The sequence below is a fragment of the Alternaria postmessia genome, assembly GCF_024291825.1.
Source record: "Alternaria postmessia strain BMP 2775 chromosome Unknown scaffold_164, whole genome shotgun sequence".
Taxonomy (NCBI): Eukaryota; Fungi; Ascomycota; class Dothideomycetes; order Pleosporales; family Pleosporaceae; genus Alternaria; species Alternaria postmessia.
In genome coordinates this window covers 1-22,304 of record NW_026260237.1, presented here as the reverse complement: position 1 = coordinate 22,304, position 22,304 = coordinate 1, and the positions used below count along the sequence as shown (strand labels likewise).

General features: G+C 49.9%; 7 protein-coding genes across 7 annotated transcripts; 3 read left to right on the top strand and 4 right to left on the bottom strand.

Moving 5' to 3' along the window:
* Positions 1-82: 82 nt before the first annotated feature.
* Positions 83-609, bottom strand: J4E82_011088 (uncharacterized protein; the record flags this gene model as incomplete). The annotated part of the gene is made up of 3 exons (XM_051737298.1): positions 83-202; positions 296-466; positions 553-609. 3 exons carry the CDS (start codon positions 607-609, stop codon positions 83-85), a joined length of 348 nt encoding a protein of 115 aa, XP_051582946.1.
* Positions 610-3,826: 3,217 nt separating this feature from the next.
* J4E82_011087 (uncharacterized protein) lies at positions 3,827-6,009 on the top strand (the record flags this gene model as incomplete). The annotated part of the gene is made up of 2 exons (XM_051737297.1): positions 3,827-3,990; positions 4,053-6,009. The coding sequence occupies 2 exons, from the start codon at positions 3,827-3,829 to the stop codon at positions 6,007-6,009; spliced, it is 2,121 nt and encodes a 706-aa protein (XP_051582945.1).
* Positions 6,010-6,449: 440 nt separating this feature from the next.
* J4E82_011086 (uncharacterized protein) lies at positions 6,450-8,020 on the bottom strand (the record flags this gene model as incomplete). Its single annotated transcript, XM_051737296.1, has 3 exons — positions 6,450-7,166; positions 7,220-7,790; positions 7,848-8,020. The coding sequence occupies 3 exons, from the start codon at positions 8,018-8,020 to the stop codon at positions 6,450-6,452; spliced, it is 1,461 nt and encodes a 486-aa protein (XP_051582944.1).
* Positions 8,021-8,756: 736 nt separating this feature from the next.
* Positions 8,757-10,880, bottom strand: J4E82_011085 (uncharacterized protein; the record flags this gene model as incomplete). Its single annotated transcript, XM_051737295.1, has 3 exons — positions 8,757-9,847; positions 9,901-10,427; positions 10,477-10,880. The coding sequence occupies 3 exons, from the start codon at positions 10,878-10,880 to the stop codon at positions 8,757-8,759; spliced, it is 2,022 nt and encodes a 673-aa protein (XP_051582943.1).
* Positions 10,881-13,474: 2,594 nt separating this feature from the next.
* On the top strand, positions 13,475-14,896 carry J4E82_011084 (uncharacterized protein; the record flags this gene model as incomplete). The annotated part of the gene is made up of 1 exon (XM_051737294.1): positions 13,475-14,896. The coding sequence occupies one exon, from the start codon at positions 13,475-13,477 to the stop codon at positions 14,894-14,896; it is 1,422 nt and encodes a 473-aa protein (XP_051582942.1).
* A 216-nt stretch (positions 14,897-15,112) lies between these two features.
* J4E82_011083 (uncharacterized protein) lies at positions 15,113-16,811 on the bottom strand (the record flags this gene model as incomplete). Its single annotated transcript, XM_051737293.1, has 4 exons — positions 15,113-15,501; positions 15,551-15,841; positions 15,889-16,480; positions 16,530-16,811. The coding sequence occupies 4 exons, from the start codon at positions 16,809-16,811 to the stop codon at positions 15,113-15,115; spliced, it is 1,554 nt and encodes a 517-aa protein (XP_051582941.1).
* A 4,413-nt stretch (positions 16,812-21,224) lies between these two features.
* On the top strand, positions 21,225-21,937 carry J4E82_011082 (uncharacterized protein; the record flags this gene model as incomplete). Its single annotated transcript, XM_051737292.1, has 2 exons — positions 21,225-21,577; positions 21,823-21,937. Coding segments are annotated over 2 exons (468 nt in total), but the record flags the coding sequence as incomplete, so codon positions are not given.
* Positions 21,938-22,304: the final 367 nt, after the last annotated feature.

The following is a 22,304-nucleotide window of genomic DNA, read 5'->3' as shown; positions in this document are numbered from 1 at the left end:
GCACACTGCTTTGAAACGATCTCCATTTTAGCTCTTTGACGTAGTGGCACAGAAAATGGCCTCTACTATCTCTCCCAATCTTTTATGAGCGAAGGTTTCCGTTGGCATCACGGTATGGGCAGCCCGAGTCCTTATCACACCTATTCTTTCCCTTGGGGCAAGGCTGTCCATTTCCAGTCTTGATATCGCAGCAGTCCGCGCTCTGTCGTATCTAACATCAGCCAAGTCCTTCTATCCTGTCAAGGAAGGGGTTGAGAGGGTAGAAGAGAAAGAAGAGGTTCCAAGTCGGACTTACACATTTCTCAGTGGGAATACCCATGTTGATACAGAAGTTTCCGGATTCTGCGTTGCCAACTTGAGTGCATGCTATGCCGCCTCGTTGCCTTAGACAGGCGTCTGCGCCTTGGTCGCCACCCCAGCAGCAGTCTTTGTCGCCGGTAGTACCAAAGCCGCTCTCAATGTAGCACTAGAAGAAGGAGGATGTTAGTAGTGTATTTCTCCTCTCCCTCATGGACATCGCGAGGTTGTGTGCGAGAGGTCGGGGGCACATACTTCAGCTTGGACGCTCACACCTAGAGCTAGAAGGAGGATGGGGGTGGTGAATTTCATCTTGTTGATGCGAAGATGGTAGATTGGTGTTCAGAGTGGATGGCTTTGATAGTGCTTGAATTCGAGGTTGTGGTGAGGTCGAAAGTGGTGGACACCATCTTGTCTTTAATAGTAAACACTTCAGATTTGGGTCCGCCCACGCCTTTATTCATGCGCTATAGCAAGACTATCGTTGTTCCAGCCCCAAATACTACGGCGATGAGGAGCAATAGAGAAGGTCCGACTAGGGCTGCACATCATTGTTCAGTCTTTGCTCACGTCACCTTTTAGCGTCACAACATGGGTATCTTACGTTGCAACGGTTGCGGCAACAAAAGATCGGGTGCCTAGGGCAGTCGTGTGTATGCTAGCAGGAGTTTCATTCGGCACTTTGCCTTGTCTTGATTCACCCAATGTCGCTTTGAGTATCATCTTCCTGTCGTTCAGTGCAATTTTCTTACATTGGTCACTTTCATATCATCTCAAGAAGTACTCAGGTTCTTATTGTTCGATTGGCAGCAAATCATGCATCCGGCTCAGGCTGTCCTGACTTCTTAGGTTTATCATTGTTCCAGACGTGTTTCCGCTAGGCATCCTTTCTTGTTCGGTGTCAACGTGGTACATCCTCATCTATGCTCCCTGTTGAAAGCTCTTGGTATGCGGTATGGATTACTATGCATCCTGTAGGGTTCTTGGGGGGTTGATTTTGATGTTCGCAGATCAACCACATTAGTCTCGGAACTACATAAGCGCCATGGCTTCTATCCCTAAGAGGCAACCTAATTCGAGGCTAGCCGGAACGTGGCGCAAGCAAGATGGGCTAACTAAGGCTGGAACATGGATGTTGACAGAATCGGGATGTGAAGAGGTATCCCACAGACACCCCATCCTTGCGGGCCGTTGAACGGGGCCATAAGCCTCATGCACTAGCGTTGAGCCTCACGCGCTAGGTCTAAAACCGCCTTGTTCCTGATCTCTAGCTAATAGTTCTTCCAAGGTTGTGCCGAAAATTACTCAAGTGGGAGTAGTGCGTCCCAATTACACCGAAAGGTGGCACTTACGCAAGCTCAATCGCGACCGGGAACTACCCGGGTATCTAACCAAGTGTGAAGCTGACCTCGAATCGAACTAAAAGTGAAGCAGACCTCGAATCGAATGAAAAGTGAAGCCGACACCAAGAAATCTCCATGAGATCGTCTTTCTTGCGTACGAAGCGCAGGCGGTGAAAGTAATCATCCAAACCAGCACAACCCCTTATCCATAGCACCTCGTTAGGTCAATCGTCTTTGGTCAATTGACGATACTTATAAGAGCGCTGGCCGACTTCTTCATCTGCAACAACCAGCCTCTTGTACCGATCTTGTTCTCTAAACGACTCTCCATTCCTTCGCAAAACCTCTCCTATCCTCCGACCTTTACAATGCAACTTACCTTCCTCCTCAGCGTGCTCGCAGCCACTGTAGCTGTCCAAGCTTCGGATGTCTACAACCAGGTAACACACGTGCTGTATATAAGACCTGACCAAAAATGATTAACATGCTCTCTCCAGTGCGTACCAGACAAAGATTGCTGCTTTTCTACCAAGGGGGCTTGTCAGCGACAGGCCAGCGTTTGGATAGAGAAATACTTCCAATGCGGACAAGTCAAGAAATGTCCCGACTATGGAGTTTCTCTACAAGACTGCGTAAGTGTTTTTCTGCTCTTTTGTTTGATTTGTTTGCGTGCTGACGTCTTTTCCTTCAGAATGCGGACTGCTGTAGCATATCTACGAAAGGAGGTCGCGGTTGCCCTGGTAAATAAATGGGATCGATTGTCACAATACCGAAGTGCGTCGCATTTGAATCTCTCCCCTGCGTCTTGCTGCTCCGTCTGTTACCCTGTTGTTTGGACACCGCCTGATATCGCAGTCATGAACGTGGCTACTCGAGCAATTGGAACTCCTTGATGAATCCCTCTGTTTCATCATTCTGATGGTCTGTAACAATCTGCTTGGAGATTGACGCTGGAGTATATCTCTTGTGTCTTTCAGGAGATTTCCTTTCTGACTTGCCACCTATGAAGAAGGCTTGGAGCTACAAGGGCACATGTCATGTTGTTGTCGGTTTGAAGGGCGGCGTCGGCACATACACGGCGGATTAGCATTTGATGATATCTTGCTGTAGATCGTACAAAGAATATTAGTACTGTTTTTGTCATCTTCTTCCCTTCAACTCACTCGAATGACAGTGGTAATCCAAAGTACTTCCAGTATGTCTATCGTTCACCAGTGAAAGCCATTACGGAAGAGCCCTTTGTGTATTGGGGTTCGTTCCAGTCATTCTCCAGCGAACATTGTGACACATGAGGGTGACACAGCATTTTGAGCTCAGGAGCGCTAATCTCGTATTGTTCAACTATGCTATCGTTAATATCGTCATAGTTGACTGTGCGATTTATCGGTTCGAGCGTCCATTAGATATGCAAACCGTTTGAAGTACTTATTAGGTGCTTTCGCGCTTGGGAATCTGTCGAGGATCCGGCCTGATGACCAGAATGATGAGTAGGGGTCTCTCTTAGCCTTACCGCTCGTTTAGCACCTGGTATGTCGATCAAGAATGAACGAACGTGTGATGTCGTTCTCCCTTTTTACTTGTTGATATAGTCGTGATCGCTATTGAGGTTGTGCATTGCTGTGCGGCGTGATCGTGATAGCTTAAGTGTCCCTGCCTAGCTGATAAGCGATGGTGTGATCATGTGGCATCTCCGGTCCTGTCGCTTGGCTAGGGGCGCACTTGGCCCCCTCTCCGCCCGCCTCAGAACTGGGTATCGTACGATCAAACCCCCAATAACTCTCGATGAACACTCGAACGTGCTTTTGCCACGCTGATCAACCTTGCTGTGGACTGTCGATCAGACTTCGTACTGTCGCATTCAGTGCCGTATTTCCGTATCGCAGTGCGATGACACCAGGCACTTTTCCTTGGAGCTTCATGATAAGTCTCATCACGTTCGTAGGGCTGCTTACGGTGATGACCAATTTTGCCGTTACATTTCCGGCCCAGACAACCGCGAATCGTGCTAAGCTTGCGCAGCCACGCCAAGCGTGTCAGGCTGAACCTCTCCATCAGCGCAAAATCTACGGATGTTCTTCACAACGCCTGCTCCTTGATCGCAGAACAAGTGACGTATGATATTGGACCCCATCGCAGCATCGCTCCCTCACAAGCCCATGCCCTGTGCATCACTCACTCGGAACACCATGGAAGGAGTACCGTCAGCTACGAAGTTCAAACACGAACCCCTCCCGGATTCGAATACACACATACGACTGCTAGGAATCCAGGGCATCGATGCATATGATCATGTAGTTTGTCTTCTTACCGCCTGGCCAGTTGAACAAGCTCCAGATTACTATGCTTTGTCGTACGTCTCTCATACGCATACACAGCACGCGCAGCATACTGACCGATCGTCTGCGGTATCAGATACACCTGGGGCTCACCTAATTCAAGTCATGAAATTATTATCAATGGATGTATCTTCATGGCAGGTCGAAATTGCGTCTATGCGCTCAGACAGGCGCTTTCAACGAAAGCGAGCAGGTATTTCTGGATGGACGCTCTCTGCATCGACCAAAGCACCACACAGGAAAAGAGTCACCAAGTGGGTATGATGGCACAGATATACGCAAGATCGCGACATGTATTGGCGTGCGTTGGGCCTCGCATCGACGTCATCGAGTATTGCAGGCCCTACAAGGCAGACGGCACGTATCAATGGGCTTCCAAGGAAGAAGACGCGTACTTGACGCACAGGGACGATAACACGTTGTTGTTTCGATTCATCGATAGGCACAGATCACTTTTGGCCAGCATACACCGGCTCACCCTCAGGTCTGGCTTTGAGCAGACTCGCAACTGGGTAGAACCTAATCCTATCCCGAAAAGCTCTTGGATCGCGCTGCGATGCTTATGTGCGTTCAGTCCTCGTCTAAGACAAACAGTTGCAACCAAGTTCTTCACCTTCATGAAACGCCCATATTTTTCTCGAGTTTGGGTCTTGCAGGAGCTTCATTTGGCCCCAAACATCTCGCTTTGTTGTGGCACGGACGTGCGATCGTTTGACTATCTGCTGGCCGTCAGCATGCTGGTAGACTTCTGGATCAATATCTCTAATTACAAAAAGTCTTTGACCTTCACTGTCTCGCTCATGGCAAGATTGTTTTCAAGGCAGCAATGGTTCTTGCGCCGACAGGAATCTTGCGCGACGGAGATATTTGAGGAAAAGTTCCGCGCAATCCAGAACCAACGCGGATGTCTATCCCTCGCTTCTGGTACTGGAGGACGCCGCCGATTGGCAGTGATCTTAGAGGTCATGCATAGTTTTGGATGCACTGACGTACGCGACAGACTATTCGGCGTCTTGGCTCTGGTAGACTGGGGTCCTGGCAAGGCTGTTGTACCAGACTACGAAAAGGACGGCTACCAGCTTGCTGTTGAAGTACTTCAACTATATCTCGAAAACTCCGAAACCAAACCTGTCTCTGGAATGGCTATCGAGTGGCCTCGCCGACTATGGAAAACCTTTGGAGTTGAGATCCAAGGGCAGGCAATACGAAACGCGAAAGTGAAGAGATACAATGGCTATACGATACCGCACTATCAGTCGCCATTATATTTCGAATTCGATCCTCCCCATATTAGGAAACCATTTCGCGGTGTCAATGGTACTACAGTGGACCCTGGCGATGAATCAGGGCATTCGAGAGATATCTGGTATGGGGTCAGGCTGCTTGAGAACCCGGATCTCCGCAAAAGTGCCTTGGGTTCAAGCGACCTAGCGCCGCGTTATCTTTGGTGCGAGGAGCATGATTCAAGATTCTCGTCCAGGGTCACGTCTCCTCTTGTAAAGATTTTCGATCAAGAGAAGCGATCATTCGCATGGGCACCAGCAGACACGAAACCGAATGACTGGCTACTGTTTAGTGCAGCAAGTACATGGTACAATCGAACGCCTGCGATGGTCGTAGTTAGAGACGGCGATCCAGATCTTGGTACGTTTCTTATCATCGGTCAAGCGTCGAGGAATCCTGGATACCCGTATGGATATCAATACGAGAAATCTATCTTGGCATCCCTCGAGTGGCGACACTTTGAATCCAACTGGCACGCGGAAGACTTGTTTTTCTTCGACTGGAATCACAGAAACCGTTCAGTTGCTTTAGTTGCCAACAGGCCAACGATGGTGGAGACGTCGAAATGGCTAAAGATGGAGGTTTGTGCCTACAAAGGCTCATCATTCTTCAAAGGCCCACGCACCCCAACATCGGATCATCAGAAGCATGCGGCAAGGGTGGTCAGTCAGTGGACAGGAAGGCACACGGCAAGACAGTATGGCAATGCTGCACCGCTACCCGCGCGGTTTCTCACGCTCATGCGATAATGGTATGAGTCGGTTTCTTATCTCGTCACGTCAAATGATGGACTGGCAAGCCCCACTGCTCGATCAACGCTACCATCTCCAACCACAGGCTGTAGAACAACACACGGCAACTCGTTCCACTACTTTTCACTACTGGCGACCACAATTCTGGGTAACGTACTGACTGCATACGAAACAACGTCGTCGATTGGATTGTGCCAAAAGCATGTACCGCAAAGATTATAAGAGTCAACTATCGACTACCACTTCCTCACCAGCAACCCACTGCTCTTTCATCATCACCCATCTCTTGATTCTCTCACCACGTCTGTTTCGTTTCCGTGGGTGATCGCTCTTGGCAAAAATTGCTTGATATCAGTGGGCTTCAAGGAGTTTTAGGATGGGACTTGCCCCTATGGCAGCCGAGGTGACGACAGGCAAGATAAGTTCAAGATACAAGTCTAACTTGTGCAACTACCAAACGAACTTTGGCAGCCCTTTGAAGCGGCGCAGTAATCTGCGGTGCCACCACAGTTACCGTACTTACTGCAGCATAGGCCAGTCTTGCAAATGTAGCCAGCATTGTTGCCTTTTCCAACGTCCCCACATGTGCCATCTGGAGAGACGCTCCCCCTTACAGAAGCGGTATCGCATTTTCCAAAAGCGCTTTGGCAGACAGTGGCAGCACAGTAGTCTGACGTTGTACCACAGTTGCCGTACTTGCTACAACACGAACCAGTCTTGCAGATATAGCCTTTGTTCTTCCCACTTCCCACATTCCCGCAGGTGTTGTCAGGCGTGATGCTCCCTGGTCCGAGAGGCGTCGCAGCCGTATTGGGTGAGGTAGCCGTTGCAGTGTTGTTGGAAAAGACAAAACTTGATGAAGGCACATTGGTAGCAGCAGGGGATGAAGGTACGTTGGTAGCAGGAGGGCCGGACGTCATGCTGGCCTCGTCGCGGTAGGAAGATGAAGATATCGGGGGGTTGCACAACCCAAAAGCTGGCTGACAGACGTTCGCAGCGCAGTAGTCGCTGGTGCTTCCGCAGCTTCCATATTTACTGCAGCACCGGCCGCCATTCGGAGGGCAAGTCCAGCCCATATTGTTGCCAGCGTTGATGTTGCCGCACCTTCCATTGAGGGAGTAAACTACGGTCGGGCCAGCATCAGCGCTAGACATCTGTATCTTTGTTAGTATTCTGCTCAATAGTACTGGAAATCTGAATTACGCACCGTATTGGTGGATTTTGGTTGGCGAACCGAGCGGTACCACTGTGAGGTCGATGATTCACCTAGACATTCTGCAACAGTCACAGTCTTGATGCCTCTGCTTTGCACTACCGAGATCATGTAGTTGATGAGCTCGTCATGTGTCCAGACTTCTTGATCGTGAGCTTCGACGATGGTGTAGCCTTGGTCAAGACCATCGATGAAGAGCTGCTTTGCTGTATTGATCCCGGTTTCCGATTGGTACTCCCAATCTTTAGTATTTAGGTCACCAATGATAACGTGGTACTCAAGGTCTTTGAGAACACTAAGGGCGTTGGCGTTGAGTGACAGGAATGGTGGTCGCATGTAGTATGGAAAATATCCTAGGATGTTCATCATAGCTTCCTCGAGTAACGTCATTTCTTGTCGTACTCCGTCGGCGGTCAAAGTTGCAAGGTCCTTATGGCTCCAAGTATGCGAGCCAATTTGATGCCCCATGCTAACCATTCTCTGTAGAGTTGAGTTATAGTCGTAGATGTTGCCCTTGTTAGCTCCGTTGATGAACCAAGTCGCCTTGAAACCAGCGGCTCCCATCCTAGATGTCGTCTTAGTAAGCTCATTGATCGCCAAGACCTAGCCACAGATCGCATACCTGTTGAGGATATCCTCGGAATAGATCCATGGCCCGTCATCGAAACCCGGAGCAATAACCCCAGGCGTAGTACACGAATAGATCTGCAACCCGAACGGAACGGCGGAAGCGAGGGAGACTAATGCGGCGAGAGCACTAACTGCTCCCGTTACCCTACCAAATCCCTGGCTCATTTCGAAGTTCAAGTATAGTTCGGCAGGTAACAGATAGTGGGGTATTGAAGTTTGGACCGAGTGACAGCTAACTGACCGGTGTTTGGAGGCTGAAGTTTACCAATGCAAAGGTCATGCAGATCTGGACTGACAGCGCAATTTAACTGATCCCAGACCATTGTATTTAGTGTAGAATCGGTGCAGCCGAAAGGCCACCAAGTTCAGCCGCAGTCGAGACTCTTCGTAACGAAAGCCATCTCGTACTGCTTCGAGCCACTCGTCGTTGCGAGTCCATGACAGCTCAGCAACATGGCTGGCTGGATGCTACTAATGTGGATGAATTGGCGCCGCAAACTTTGAACCCTAGGCTGTAGAGGGCAAGCGTACAGGTTGCAAGAGTCTGGATTCATGCTGGTTCTGGCGGGAAACACTAATTCCGCATCTCCCCGCGTTCAGCTGACCACTAAATGGGGTAGAACTAGAACAAATCTGGCGCTCGCTGCAGATGCTCTGCTAGATGGTACCAAGGCATATCTCAGCTCGATCTCAGCAGACTTAGTAGCGTGTTCGCCACGAATTTCACTCAAATCACACGCAGTCTCTGGATTGGAGAGCACGCGGCATGACAGACACCCATGATCTGCCACTCTGATGGAAACGAGCAGCTGGAAGTATAAGTATAATACCGCAACTAAAGAGGTACAATCTATCAGAATTCGCTACGGAAAAAGCTCTATCGAAAACAACAGTTGCAACATCATCGTCCCATTCCAATCGTGGCCTCCTCATCGTTGACAGTTACCGTGTGAGGGGCCTTTTCATCAACAGCGTCGTTACTTGAAGCTTCCTTACCTGAGGCGTCGGTATCTTCCGAGATCACCTGCCGGGTTTTGCCCCAGGAGAAAGCGTCCAGGTGCCACATAGTGTAGAAAAGAACAAGGATAGTAAGGAACGGTCCAGTAAAGAAGTAGATGACCAGGCCGACCAGGAACTGGCACTTCGCCTTGCGGCCCTTTGGCATCCAGAAGACGAGGGTAAGCATGTACATGTATGGCACAATCACACCTCCCAAGAAGGCGACAGTAATATACCAGGGTACACTCCGGGCAGCGTGGATAAGTCCAGCGATCGAACCCATGATGAAGATGTTGCAGAACCACGTCTGACAGTTTGAGAAGGCGCGTAACCGTTCGAACCACTGAGTTCCTTTGGCGAAGACAAGGCGGAAATCGTTGACTGTCGCACCCATCGACCAACGTTTGCGTTGCGACATGAAGACCGAGAGCGAAGTCGGGACATCAGTCCATGCGACAGATTTGATCGATTGTCGGGTTTGAACATGTGGTGATGCAGTGAGAACATGGCAAACGTGGTTCCGGTCTTCGCTGTACGCACCACGAAGGTGCTTAAGCATGCCATCCGTCGGGCTCGGACAGTAGCCGAACAACGTTCGCAAAATGTGATCACCGTTGTTCTCTTCGCACACCTTCAGAATCTGGCAACATCCGGGAAGACAGGAGACCTTGTGGGTGACAGTAGACTGGTGTAGACGAGGCAAGCCTTGACTAATGGTGTAAGACGCATTCTGCATCAGGCGCCACATGTTCCACGGTCCGTCCTTGAAGTCTACCCAGACAACACCGCAAACGCCAAAGCACTTGGGGTACCGCGATTCAGAGATGAGGTAGTAGATGCACCATGGATCAAAGACGGTGTCTGCATCCATGCCGACAATCTGGTCAAAGTTGTTGATGCCACAGTCGTCGAGGACGAACGAGGTCATCTCCCCAAACAGCCTATTCGACATGATCGTTGTTGGTCTCTCGTGTCGCTGGTTGAACTTGTATGCTACGTGACAGATTAGTTGTGCGATCTAGAAAGAGGTTAGTTGCATTACCCACCGAACGAGCGGAGAAGGATAAGGCCATCGCGCTTTCCCTTGTTCGTCATCTTGACGATGCATAGGTAGTTGAGACCTCTGTATTGTCCCTTCTGCATGATGATGTCCATAGGCTCCTTGTCCCAGGCCATGTATGCATCCTTCATGTGTATGCGCGATGTCTTTTCCGTCAAGATCGTGTCGAGAAGACATTCGCCAGTGGTCTGCGTCATGCCTGGACCGCGAGCGCGACCATCACAGATGATGAAGACACACTGCTTGTGGTCCTCGATGCCTTTCTGCTCAACGAGTGAATCAAGAGATTTGCGAAGCTCCTCTTCGTTCTCGTTGTAGCATGGTATGATGAGCATGAGTGACTCGGGTGTCTCCGGCGCGGGGTTTTTCTTCTCGGGGCGGAAGAATCGGAAGGCTAGCCATAGGAGGAGGGTGATGACAACCGTGAAGTTGATGAACACACCGTACGTGATGAAGGGAAGGAAGACGTAATGATAGCCTTTGAACCACCAGGAGCCAAAGAGCAGGAAACCGCTAAAACGGGTTAGCAGGGTAGGCGAATGATCTCTCAAAAAGAACTTACTTCAAACCAAAGATGCAGCATTGGAAAGCGAGCTTCCGAAGCTTCATGAGTCTTTGGGCTCGTCGGACCTTCATGCCGTCCGGGTCTGAAAAGTCTGGCTTCTCGTCGACCATGTTGTTGAGTTCACCCAACTGTTTGACTCTCTCCTCACCACGTTTGGTGCAAGTATCCCACATGATACGATCACACTTCTCGTTGGTGAAGACCTCATTGCTGGGTGTGCCGGGGAGCGTAGTCCCTAAAGAGAGGGAGCTTTGGCGGTTGATGTTTCGGGAAGTGTTGTATTTCTCTGAAGCAGTGTCCCACTCATGCAGGACGTTGCTTAGATCTGGTCTCAGAAAGACATTCTCGGGTTCGGAAGGAAGGCTTGAAGCGAGAGGACGAGCTGACTCATTGGAAGACATCGTAGAACTTTTGGTACCTTCGAAATGAGGCAAAGACAAAGAGATGCTGTACAAGCAACATTGAAGGAATCCATCACTGATGTATCAATGCCATCGCTTCGTAGATCTGCAAAGAGTATAGACACATTGCAAGCTCCAAGAACTCCATGGCATTGGCACCAGTGACCTAGACCTCGTGGAAGCCATGCAAATCTACACCGGAGATCGGGATGCACCGTTCAGCAGCCACAATTCTCCGGCGTCTTTGGAACATGCTTGTTGGATCGCAACACGTCGTTGCGGCTGAGAGCCTGGAATCAGTGGATTCAGCTGGACATTTCGGCGCCGCCGCAGCTTTGTGGGGTGAATTGAGTTAAGCGGTTGTGTTTGAAGAGAATGGTGATGGCCTCGGGAGACTGGGCTTCGGCGAGGCGGTAGTGTACTAGGCCTCGGCAGTCACGCAATAAGCGTGACAAGGCTGGAGCAGGGTCTCCCACACCACAATTGCCAAAAGGTACTGCCGTTAGTGTCACCTTGCCCATACTAGCCAGAAGTTCGTCGATCTTGGCAATACTTGGCTTTCCCTCTCAAGCCTCGGAGAAGTCTCCGCAATGCTTGGCCTTCCACTTTAAGCTTCGGCGAAGCTTCCCCAGCCTGACGCTAAGCTTGCTTGGACAGAACAACAGCACTAGAAGCTACCCACTCACCGCACCCACAAAAGATCCCGCTGGATTCTGGGGTAGCGAAGCGGGTTAGCAGGTGGTGGGCCTAGGCTTGATGCTTGCTTCAACAGTGACATATCCTAACACATCCGCATTTCGCCCCCACACTGATCAAGAACACCATCACGCAAGAATTTGCGCTTCAGGTCTATTTCGCTAAGCGACAGCAGATCTTCGTAAGTCATGACCCATGTCTGTGATTGATCTCTCCATGATCTTTGGGAATACACGGCTCCTGAGCTCAGCACTGTTGCTAGTCGGAAGGTAATGTCTCTTCTATCTCTTAGGTAACGACTTGCAGATCACTGAACCTTCTTGGAATAGGTTGCTTCAAAATGGCCTGCGTCTTGCAGTGCGGAGGTCCGCGGGCTAGATATCTTGGCAGGGACACACGATCGCGGGCGCGAGCGACCTTACCAATGACTGCGCCTGAAGGCTCGCTAACCCCCGGCACACCAGAGTGCAAATTTACTGTCTAGTGCGAAACCCCAGTCGGACAAAAGTCTGATCTGGAGGCGCTTACTCTTCTCGTCCAGTCCCCGGCATGCTGGCATTCCGACCGGGGTGGAGCCATCCAAGGTAGGGCTGATCTGCGCAGATCAGCCCTGCGCAGGGCTGAACGAGTCAAGGCTGAAGTCCAGAGCTAAACAAGACAAGGCTGGTATGATGCGTCTAGAATATGGAGAACAAAATCTAGTTACGGCAATCTTTCTGTCTACGCTCGAATAGGCCAAATCGTACCCATCTTACATTCCAGCTTTGCAATGGGGGATTTTCAATTGTGAGAGAATCTCTTTGATCATTTCATGCGCGTTCGTTGTGTGTGATGGTGGTAAGCTTCGTCACCATCAAGAATCTCCGCTTCAGTCAAGGCGTGAACAAAGATCAACTGTGCAGAGCAGGGCTCCGATGGTCGGGACATCGCGATAGACTCACACTGCCTCGGCTACAGAACACTACACGGACGCTTGTTTCGCGCTACGCAAACATCTCGTTAGGCGCGATGTCGTGATTTCTTGGTGTTTAGAAATTCCACTCCGCGGCTACGGAACGTCCCCTGTACCTTTGTGCATACGCTCACACGTGTTTCAGTTAGCAGCACCCAGCCGTCTGGACCTCATGCTATCGTGCACATACTCGCACCCCTTTTGGTTAGAAACACCCAACCGTCTGGACTCCATACCACTTGTCAACATCCCGGTCAGTAAGGGCCCGGCTTGTAGGGTAAACCATTGTGGCTCTCCGAAGCGAGTCGCCACCAGCTGTAACAAATCCAATAGATTTTGCATCCTTGTGGCGCCTTCGATGGAAAGCTGAGAAGTGCTTCCGTCAAGCCTGACTAGTTTCCATGTTAGGAGAGCCCGAGCAAAGGCCTGTACCTCCTGCAAGCCACAGTGCTCTAAACCTTAACGGATTTACAAGCCAACGACTTCTGCACGTGTAGGCCTCGATGGCATACTGTCGATGAGTTGAGGTCTCGCCAGACGGGATGAGAAAGTGCCACCCATCGTCGAGGCATGAGCATCTAGATCGAATCAGTGAGCACGGAGTCTGCGGAAACTTCAGCATGTCAGCCCTGGCTCGAACGTCGGTGTAGCCGTGGAGAAGAATGCTGCTATCTACATTCAGCGAAGTAGGCTTGTATGAGCAGAAGCCTTGTGGAGCGGAGAGGGAGGATAGTGTACAGTCTTTCTTCATGGTTTGAAGGCGAGATCAAAGGCTGTAGAGCCTACATGAGTATAAAGATACCACAAGTTCTATCCATAAACCAGCACCAGCCTTCGCAGTCAGCACTTCCATCTTTACACAAAGGCCTCGACCTTTTGCCTCGATCGTTTCGTCGAACTTCTATCTTCTTCCTCTCAGCATCATCCTTACACATCATAAACCATCATGACTACCATCACTTTCAACGAGGGCATGTTCAGCGACAAGTTCGTATCGCTCGACAAGAAGCCCGAGATCATCGTCACCGAATGCTCTCTGCCTCTGACTCCACCGCCAGAGGAGATCAACGAATCACCTTTCTGGACTACAGAGAACCCAATTCAAGTGGAAGAAGTACAGACACTCAACACTTCTGAACCTGAGTCCATCGTGGCCGTCATTGGTGTTGGTTATGTCGGCACCCACCTCGTCGAAGCATTCGCCAACCATTACAATGTCATTGCTTTCGATCTCAGCACCAAAAGGCTTGACGAAGTTTCGAAACAACTCACTGGCCTTCCGATTCAGTTCACGTCAAACGCTGCTGATATCAGCCAAGCTACACATGTTCTCATCTCCGTGCCAACGATCCTCACGGACGACAAGAAAGTGGACACTACATACCTGCGCAGTGCCATTGCTACTGTGGAGAAGTACGTCAAGCCTGGATCCACCATCGTTGTTGAGAGCTCTGTTGCTGTTGGTATGACACGAGAGCTCGTTGGTCCGCTCATGGCATCAAAGAACTTCAAGGTCGGCATGTCGCCTGAGCGCGTTGACCCAGGCCGCACATTTCCCGCTTTCGAGGACATCTCTAAGATTGTCTCTGGTCTTGATGCCGCATCTCTGGAGTCTATTTCCACTCTTTACGGCCGTGTCTTCAACAAGCTGCTTCCTGTCTCTTCTCCCGAAGTCGCCGAGATGACTAAGCTGTACGAGAACTGCCAACGCATGGTATGTGCGACGTATGCCAACGAGATGGCCGATGCCTGCAGCAGCATCGGCATCGACGCTTTCGAGGTCAGCAATGCCGCAGCATCCAAACCCTTTGGTTACCTACCTTTCCGCCCTGGTCCAGGTATCGGAGGCCACTGCATCCCTGTCAACCCGTACTATCTCCTCTCCAACCTTCACATGCCACTGCTCGAGCATGCGGCTACGATATCATCATCCCGACCCAGAGACGTCGCCAGGAGCTTTGTGCGATCTGTACTTCAAGAGAAGGATTACAGCGTATATCCGAGCCAACTTCGACTGCTCGTCGTCGGTGTAGGTTTCAAGCGCGGCCAGAGCGTCATGAGCAACTCTCCTGGTGCTGCCATCGCCCATACGTTGAAGAGCGAATACAACTGCCATATTGAGTTCGCGGACCCGTTGGTTTCCACAGCTCTTTACAGTGCAGTGCCGAAGATGGATACGGAGACGAACTGGACTGTCGACCATCTCAGCACCTACGACGGTATCATTGTCTCTGTCAACCAAGAGGGTCTTGATATGGATGTTCTAGCAAACTTGCCAAGTAGTGTCAAGGTACACGACTTTTCTGGCATCTTGAAGAACTCTATTAGTAGTGTCCCGTCGCTAGCTGCCAAGAAGGAGATTTGCTAGGAGATTATCGTTTCAGTAACATTTTAGGCTCTGGGTTCATTGCAAAATGGTGTTTATGGAGTTCATAGAAGAATACGAATATCTCTTGTCAACAACCGTGTTTTCGCGTTTCATACACATGACGTCGTCTCGTATCTTAGTGCTGAGGAGCGACTCATGGCGGTAGCTCGCGGGTTGATAGAACGCACTCTAGCTGCGATGCCACCCGTCTCATGCTCAAGCTCTCAAAGTGTTATCGCCATCAATATACTCAAGATGTAACCCCGCGCCCCTCTTCATATCATCGTGCAAATCCGAGATCTTCCCATCTTTCATGTTGATCTCTTTCTGGTACACAGCAACGTCAGCCTCATCGCCAAATATCGCAGCAACCTCCTCCAGCGGCAGGCCATTGGTGTTGGGGAAGAAGAACCAAATGACCAATCCACCAATCGTGCCGGGGATAATGAAAACGAGGTAGAATTTCCACCCGATGGTAATGAAGGCAGTAGGCGCGGCTTGTAGCCAGACGATGTTGGTGAAGGAGATTGTTGCAACGCCTAGCGAGATGCCCTTTGAGCGGAGGTGCGTCGGCCAAATCTCGCCGAGGTAGGAGAATTGGGTACCTGCTGGCGGTTAGAGTGAATGAGGCATGGGGTTAGAGTGTTTGTTTACCGTCGAGACATAGACCGTATGGGACTTGGAAGATGTAGAACATGGCGACGGCCGCGAGTAATGCCGGCTTGTTGTTCGAGCTACCAAATTCCGCGACTAAAGCGGCTTCCACGATCAGTGTTGCCATGCAGCCCAGAATCCCACTAGCGATATATTTGTTTCGTGGAAAAAGGTCCACGAGTGGAATTGCCATGATGTTGGTACCCAAGCTGAACGTCAGCCACGCGGCGGGGTACAAAAGCTGCTTGACCGGCGAGAAGCCTAGATTCTTGTAGAGAGTAGGTCCGTAGTCTATGAGATGTTAGAGAATCGTAATCGAGGTAAGCATAGCAACTCACTATTGATGACAAGTACGCCAGAGCACTGACAAAAGAACGTCAGGCCCAGCGTGTAGAATGCTCGTTTCCTATACGAGGGTTTGCGAAATATCGTTACCCAGCTGCTTCCCAGTGTTCTATCAATCGCGATCTGCTTGGAGATCTGGTAGAATTCTGACCGAGCATAATCGTTGTCCGGATCCGCAGGGTCTCCATGTAAGCGATCGAGAATGACACGCGCTTCATCGATGCGATCTTTCATGATCAGCCACCTGGGCGATTCAGGAATCCAGTACAGCCCGCTCAGTAAGATAAGCGGCCATGCGCATTGTAGTGCCAGCGGTGGTCGCCAGGTGTTCTCTCCGAGTTTCGTCGCGAAGAAGAAGCCAAAGCCAACCCATCCTTGTATGCAGTACCCAAGAATCAGAAAGACAGCGTGTATGTCGACAAGACCTCCCCTCATCTTGACAGGTACGACCTCGTTCATCCAAATCGGAATGGCCGCGAGGATCATGAATGCGCTGGCACCGGCAATAAAGCGGAAGAAGATGAATTCTCCGATGTTGGTGCTGCCGGCGAGAAAAGCGCCAGATAAGATAGCTAACATAGCACTCTGTATATCCATCAGCCCACGACAGGACGATGAACGTGAGGTAACTTACAATCGCAATGCCCCACTTGCGCCCATACCGGTCAGAGATGTTTGGAAGCAGCAAAGTGCCGACAACACCGCCAGCTTGGAACAGTCCGTTGGTCGTGGAGATGAGGTCGGTGCCGTTCTCTCGTGTATCAAGCTCAAAATAACTGATGAAGGATGGTTGCCCGAGTGTAGTGCCGATAATGGAAGCTGTGTAGCCATAGCTCATTGATCCAAGACCTACGAACAGGAGGATCAAGACATTGAAGGTGTTGACGCGCCCTTTCCGCTTGCCAGGCATAGCCATGTTCGACTGATGAATTTGATGACACAATCACGTGACTTGTTGGATACAGTGAACAGGATGCAGCGAGCTTCGAATATGAGGAAAACAAAGGCTTAAGTGCGTATGCCAGATCTTGGATACAGAATTTTAGGATCGCAACCAATTGCACCATAAAGGTGGTTGGTGTAGGCCTTTCATGAGCTCGCAGCTAAAATGCGCTCGGTAGCGACTCGCTTGGCACGCATCGTGCGAAGACATATTGTGCGGAGAAAGGCTGGTAGCGTTATATGTCGGGTCTGAGTAAGACCGGACTAATTAGCCTATCGAATTGGAAAGTCGAAGAGATCTCGGGTAGCTCAAAATCTTCGTCTTTCAGCGCCAGCCGCGCTGGGGACGACTCGCAGTGACGACGTCGTGAGCAGACAAAAAATAGAGGAGCATAGGTACGCAGTCTAGGCTTTTCGTACCTTTAATCTCTTTCGGATACCTGAAGTCGATCCATAACCACCCAGATGCTGAACCATCGCACGAAGGAATAGTCGGGTAGCGAGCTCGAAGCGATATTCGTTGTACTCTGATCGCATGGCAGTGTAGAATAGTTACGTTTGGCCTCCAGGTTTCAGTTTTTATGAGGCTCTGTCTGCTTCGGAACTAGCTCGTAGGGGACAATATTTAAGAAGTCTGCCGGAATACTGGAAGACGCTATCAATTGTGTGCTCTGCTGAGCAGCTGAAAAATAGCTCTACTGTCTTACACCAGTCTTATCGAGAATCAAATCTTAGGATCCGGTTAAATGGAAAGACTGTTGAGCTGCGAAGGATGTGGCTGTGTGGAGATAGCAGATGCGGAACGTTCCGATTCCGATAGGAAATTCCGAAGAACACGAAAGTCTCGGGGCCGTCACGTAAGCTAGAACCTGAGTAACACTTTGCGCGGTAACACGATCACTATTTGGAACTTTTTTAGTACATGAAAAGAAACGAACTCATTTCCTGGTCATCTAAAGGACTTCATTTTCACAATCGGGGTGTCAGATCGACGCACCGCTACTTACCTGTCTTGCGATTGTGCAGCAAGATCTGCTAGTGACCCGAAAAGCCAATAGACGAGGCCGGTAGTGCCTCGTTCACTGTATTCTGAGCCTCCTGAATCTCATGCTTGGCCATGAGAGAAAAGAAATGATAACCTCATATGTACGGTTCGCGTAACCAAGGACGACGGAACGACGGAACGACGGGATGGCCAAAGCATGTAACCTTGGGTAGTGTTGACTAAGTAGAAGAACGATCTTTTTGTTGTCAAGAATATGATTTTGAAAATATGGAATTAGTAGCTCTACTCCATCAACAGTGCGATCATTTCGTACTCCTAATTGCGTTTGTGGGATGACTTCTTTTTTGGATTGCGTTTCATTGTACTATGCTAAGATGTAGATTGGAATAGCGAGGGATCAAGCATTTGACACTCGAGTCTCACAATCGAAGATGATTTTGAAATTATTGTTCGAAGATCTTGCAGCGTGCTGAAGGGCAGTGGAAACGTCGACCGTTCACTAGAGTGCCCCCCTCCTTACAAAACGATACTTCTTAGTCTGCTCCTCCTGAATTGCATCACATCATGTGCGCGTGCAGAACATTACGTGCCAATCGTCGTTGGCAAATGTCTTTCTTGTCTTCCACCGAGGTATGTATCTGGTGAATCTATTCGAAACCATCGCCTTTCATATCATATCCTCTTTCCACCGCTCGTAAGACAGATCGAAGACTTACAGTGCGACCTTCAAACTTGCTCGCCACCAATAGTGCTCATCGGCGTGGCAGCCCTGGGTTGTCTGTCTCTCAAGTTCCCGGAATCCAAAGAAAATATACTTCGAGCACGTATTAGCGAGCCGAAAATGTAAAATAAGAAAGGCAAGGGCACGCATGCTAATGACAAAAAGGCAGGTATTGTAGAAGCCCAGTGTATGCCCAGACTCCTGTATATCTGAGTAGTGAACAAAGGAAATACAGCTCCAAAGATGGACCGCAAAACCGCATTCGCGGCGAGTACTGAGGCAGCATAAACAGTGTAGGAATCAATGAGGTAGTTGGTGATTGAGAGAATCACGAGTACAACCCCAGATTCAAGCGGTACACCAGCTGCAATACTAGCGAGCCAGTGTATGCTGGCACTATTAGTCCATGCGAACCAGAAAAGACCGATAAGTATCGCAATCGCTCCAATAATACTAGGAGGCAGGCGTGCTTCAGGTTCGGCATGTCCTGAGGCACTTTGCTCCAGAATGCTGTTATAACGTCGAATCTCGAAGATTGAGTAGATGACAGCACCCATCATTCCGACTGCCAGGCTGATGAACGCAAGTCCGCCGATGCTGTTCGACCACCCACGAGCTTCCCGGTAAACGATGGGGAAGGCTGGAAAGAGCATGTAAAGTATTCCATACAGGATCTGGGATAATTTCAGTTGCTGTCCATCGCCTCAAAGCGATAATGACTTACTGCGACATAGATGGAAAGCAGAAGCACGATCGGCTCCCGAAACAGTAAAGTCCACGGCCTGGGCAGGGCCTTTTGAAATGCTTCTTTAGCACTTGTTTTTCCGCGCCGAACATCCATATCGCTTTTGTAGTGTTTCGTTGTCAATTTCGAAAGATGAGCAGCTCTTCGACGGAGGAGGACTGGGGCATAGGTCTCGGGAATCAAGATGACCCCTATCAATCAGACGGCACCGACGAATATCGCCATCGCACCCTGAACCCAGCGCCAGCCTAGATTCTGATCAACAAAGCCACTAACTGTAAGGTTTTAGAATTAGCAGTGCTTGTTGGAACGCTCTCATATAAACGTTAGGGTTGGATACGTACCGGTTGGGCCAATAACTGGGCCGAGGAACGGAGCAGCCGCAAAGATGGTCAGTGCCAACCCTCGCTCTCCAGCTTCGAACATGTCTGCAATAGGTCCATCAGCATTAGTCTGATACGAAGAGCCAAACGCGCCAGCGAGGAAACGGAAGATGATGAGACTTTGTACGCTGGGCGCAACGACGGTAGCGACACTGAATATATTAACCACGGCGTAGGTAAAGGAAAACACATATTTCCGGCCGTAAAGCTCTGACCGAACATCAGTACAGAAGTTGACAGCTGCAAAAGAGTACCTACCGCTCAAGGGACCTCAAAGTAGAGGTCCAATGGCAAGCCCCAGAACGACAACATGCTGTGATGCGTCAAAGGGAGGTGAAGCCCCACTTGCGAATGGATGTGAACTCCAACGGATTGACAGGATCGCGTAACATCCAATCGACGATGAACGGGTCACTTTCGATCCCAGAACCTTTGTATTCGACATTTGTAAGGAAATCATAAGCCAGGTCCTTATTCAACAGCTGGTCAACCCGTCGGAATAAGGCTCTTGTGTTGTAACCTGCCATTGGTTTTTGCAATGATAGCTGATCGAACGTCAGGTCAATCGTTCATAGAAAGTCATAACGCTGTACACTATTAGGGAGAGCGTCTCCGTACGCTGAACATACCTCTGCGTGTATCGAACAAGTGTGATGATGGGACGCGATTTAGGCTAGGCAACGTGCGAACTTTGCAGAGTGTATCTGTGAGAGCGATGCATATAATGAAGGTTTATAAGGGCTTTTGCCCATGGGAATCAGTCAAAACGTTTCTCAACTAATCCTTGCCGCAGAAAGCATTATTTGGCAGAGTGTGAGGCGTAACTGTAGGCAATAGTGCTTGCTTCACGTTACTAAAGATAGCGGGAGATAGCTCGTGTATTCAGACTACAGGTGTAGGTTGTAAAGAGAATAATCCTTACCTCGCTCTGTAGAGCGAGGCGCGCCTTATAAGCAGGTTTAGCGCGTACTCTGTTCCTTTGAGGGACGTGTGCCTCAAGTCCTTGTTACACAGAGTGCAGAGACGCTAGGGGCACCGACTGCAATGTCCCGCCAAGGTGTAAGGGATTAGGACGATCAAAGACGTTTTTCATCATGTTCGCCTTTTAGATGAGCTTAGGTCCGATTCCACCACTCTTCGAGGCATTCTGTAGCCCTCATATGACTCGGAGGCGGCACGCGCGAACTTAATTTCATTGCTGATACGCGTGCCGGCTTACTATGTCAATTCTCCACGTACTGCGTCTGTTGTTGCTGAGTAAAATCGCGAACTTTCAATTGAGCCGCCCCCTTGAAACGTAGGGAATAGACCTTCGTGGATGTCGGTCCTTTCCTCTTTGGTATCCCATAGCCGCTCCGCTGGTGCCGCTAAAGACGGCCCTTTGCTTGTCCATGCATGATGATGCGTAATGATGCAGATGATTACACGATGCCCGAGTCGGTTTCTATATGAACTGAATGCTTTCCTTTGAGCTATCCACATCTCAGCTCCGTTCCCCGTCGTTCAAAATTCATTTTCAGACACTTCGAACAATGGCTTTCAATCAACCAATTCCTTCTATTTCTCAATCTGACGCTACTGTAACGGTTCGAATCATTGATACTGGTTCAAGAGCTAGTATTTCTGCTTCTGAATTCTTCGAGCCTACCATACCTGGCCATGAAGTTCTCGCCAATTCACCTGCCTATCCTTTTCTCATCGAACACGGTTCAGGCCGCAAAGTCATATTTGACCTTGGTATCCGCAAGGACTGGCGCAACCTTTCTCCAGCGCTGCTCAAGATGTTCAAGCCTGCAGGCGTAGAGGTTCATGGAGATAAGGACGTCGTCGATGTTCTGGAGGAGGGTGGCGTAAAGAAAGAGGATATTAATGCTGTGATATGGAGGTAAGTTTCCCCCATTCCCACGATAAGATCCTTATCTAATCATCTTAAATTGTCGTCATTGGCACTTTGATCACGTGGGTGATACCTCACGTTCTGCTCCTGATACAGAGCTTATTGTTGGGCCCGGCTTTTCCAATGCTCCCATTCCTGGCTACCCGGCAAACCAAAACAGCCCGATTCTGGAAACAGATTACAAGTTAGTTTCCCTACAACAATGGAAACACATGACTGATTGCTCTGTACAGGGATCGCCCACTCCGTGGGATCGACTTCGCCACGGATGGGGTTTTGAAGCTTGGGCGCTTTGATGCCTTAGACTATTTCGAGGATGGCAGTCTCTACCTGCTCAATGCGCCAGGGGTACGATATCCTGTCTCTCAACCACGACGTTTTCGTGTCGTCCTGCGTTCCGTTAGCAATGAGACTAACGTTCTGTCGACAGCACACTATAGGACACATCTGCGCACTGGCTCGCACCACACCAACGACCTTCATTTTTATGGGAGGCGACGTCTGTCACCATTGCGGCGAGTTTCGCCCAACCGAATACTTACCTATCCCGACAACCTTATCTCCATCCCCCATCACAAACCCTCCGTTTTGTTACAAGCAACAAAAGGAACTCCACCCTTGATGAAGGAGTCGGGGCTGAACGCCAACCGACGACCACGTCAGAAGGTAACGATCACCGCGGGGCGATGATCACGTGACTGGCCTCACGCCAAGG